This window comes from Bison bison, unplaced genomic scaffold (genome assembly GCF_000754665.1).
Source record: "Bison bison bison isolate TAMUID 2011002044 unplaced genomic scaffold, Bison_UMD1.0 scf7180017864313, whole genome shotgun sequence".
NCBI lineage: Eukaryota > Metazoa > Chordata > Mammalia > Artiodactyla > Bovidae > Bison > Bison bison.
Window position 1 is genome coordinate 3,283,597 of NW_011494885.1, and position 2,471 is coordinate 3,286,067.

The 2,471-nt window shown below is 58.0% G+C and overlaps 1 protein-coding gene across 1 annotated transcript in view; it reads right to left on the reverse strand.

Annotated features, from left to right (window-relative positions):
* Positions 1-2,471, reverse strand: part of ZC3H4 (zinc finger CCCH-type containing 4) — a 36,116-nt gene that overhangs the window by 6,171 nt on the left and 27,474 nt on the right. Inside the window, 2 exon segments of the mRNA XM_010852714.1 lie at positions 48-322; positions 324-413. Of these exon segments, the coding sequence (XP_010851016.1) occupies positions 48-322; positions 324-413 (365 nt within the window).

Below are 2,471 nucleotides of genomic sequence, written 5' to 3' on the forward strand. Positions count from 1 at the left end.
CTCTGAAGGCTCCAGAGATACCGCATGCTGGCCAGCTGGGCACTCACCTTACGCCCAGCTTCTCAGCCAGCTGCCCTGTGGGCCGCACCACGATCTCAAACAAGGAGGGGATCTTCTTATTGTACATGTCCTGCTGCTGCTGCAGCTGCTGTGGGGACAGCGGCTCGTGCGCTGGCAGGGGCATCTGAGGGGGTCCGGGGGGCGGGGGTGGGGGAGGGGGTGGGGGCGGGGGGCCACCCTGCATGGGCCGGCCATTCGGAGATGTGGGGGCCGGGGGGCCGGGCGGGCGGGGCGGGGTGGGCAGGAGGCCCACGCCGGGGGGGCGGCTTGGGCAGGGGGTTGATGCCCTGCTTCTTCAGCTCCTCCACCTCCTTCTCATCCTCGGCGCCCGCCTCCGCATCGTCCGCCAGCATCTGCAAGCAAGAAGGACAAAGGCGTCTGCGAGTCATGATGGGGAGGGGCAGGTGGTAATGTACCCCTCCAGGGCTGAGACCTGAATTCTCCAAGCAAAGTGCTTCTGCCCCCCGAGACCCTTATAGCATAAGGCCACCGACCACGAAACCTCTCGGGAACAGAAATCATCGCCCCCGTACCACCTACGCATCCACTCCTGGTGACCGGCTGATAGGGCAGCCATTCTTATTCTGCCGCAAAATATATGCAACATACTATGCACTATTTCACCATTTCCAGGTCGACAATTCAGACATCAAGTACATTCTCAATGTTGTACAATTGCCACGATTATCAAGATCTGTCACCTCAGAGAAAACGCCACGCCCTCAAGCAAGCGGCCACCCCCAACTCTCCGCCTCAGAAGACACCACGCCCACCAAGCAGCCACTCCCCCAGAAGATGCCACACCCATCAAAAGGCCACTCCCACAGAAGACACCACGCCGGTCAAGCGGCCACTCACCACTATCCCCCAGAAGACGCCATGCCCATCAAGAAACCACGCCCACAAAAGACGCCATGTTGTCAAGCAGCCACTCACAGATCTCCCCTCAGAAGATGCCACGCCAACCAACTGGCCACTCCCCCAGAAGACGCCATGTTGTCAAGCGGCCACTCACCTCTCCCCTCAGAAGATGCCAAGCCAACCAACCGGCCACTCCCCCAGAAGACGCCACGCCTGTCAAGCGGCCACTCCCCACTCCCTTCTCAGAAGACGCCACGCCCATCAAGAGGCCACTCCCCCATGAAGTCATCGCTCCCATGGAAAGGCCACGCCCCACTTCCCCTCCCCCAGCCCCTGGCAACCACCCACCTCCTGTCTACGTATTTGCCTCTTCTGGACATTTCCTATAGACGAAGCCCTATAATATGTGGCCTTTTGTGGCTGGCTTCTTCCACTGAGCATCGTGACGTTTTCCAGGTTCACCCACGGTGCAGCTGGGTCATCCATTTCACAGCTAATAGCTCATGGTTCTGTTTGGATTTTAAGCGCCTCACCGCACTTGCAATCAAACCGCCAGCACTTATAAGGACCCGCAGGGCCAGATAGCAGGGCTGGTGTCTATGGAGGGCTTCGCGGTGCGCGGACTCCTCCAGCCTAAGTACCCAACCCTGTGTTTCAGCCCCGCGGACAGCTAAGCATTTCCCCCCTCAACAGGGCCCTCACTGGACCGGGCCTCTGGGCATTCATTTTTCCCTCCACATATGGCTCCATGCCCCCCAATTGCTGAGGTCTCTTATTAAAAGGTCAGTTCAGAGTGACAGGCCTGGTCTCCTGTATTCACTATGGGAACACCATCAGATCCCTCCAAAGCACTACCCAAGCTTTGTTAAGATTAAAAAAAAAAAAAAGATTTTACATTTAGTTGTATCTCTTGATATTCCTGGCCCGATGACTACCAATTCCACAAGGGCAAGACCCCCAGGTTCCACCTAAGGCCTATTACAGGGCAGAGGGACAGTTTGAAAGTCTGGATTCAAGTGGAACATCCCACGGATTGGGATCCTGTGCCGAAGTTGATACTGCGGATCTGCCTGCGTCTCTTGGAAGGCCAATGTGCAAATGGGGCCTCGAGCCTGGGCCCCGGCACCTACCTCTAAACAGGACCCTGCCCCAGCCTCCTCCCCACTCAGGCAGGGCGGCCTGTGGTTACAGAGCCGCTGGGCCCTGCACTGCTAGATCCTCACAGGGGCAACTCGGTGCCCTCAGGTGTGGGCAAAACCTAACAAGGTTACGCTTCATTTAACAGATACAAACTTGATGAGCTTCCTCTCGACCCGGGGAGGGGTACCACCGCCAGCCACTGAATGTGCCACACTCCCCTCACCCCCAAGACTAGGGTTGTGTGTCTCCTCACCACTCAGCACTCAGCAGGAACACTCTGCTGGGGACAGAGGCCATGGAGATCTTTTCACTGCTGCCCCCGGCCTGAAGCGCAGTACTCAGCACACAGGGCCACACAGTGGACTCAACAACTAAATGAACCGCAGTGCTGGCCCCCAGGACAGATCGGA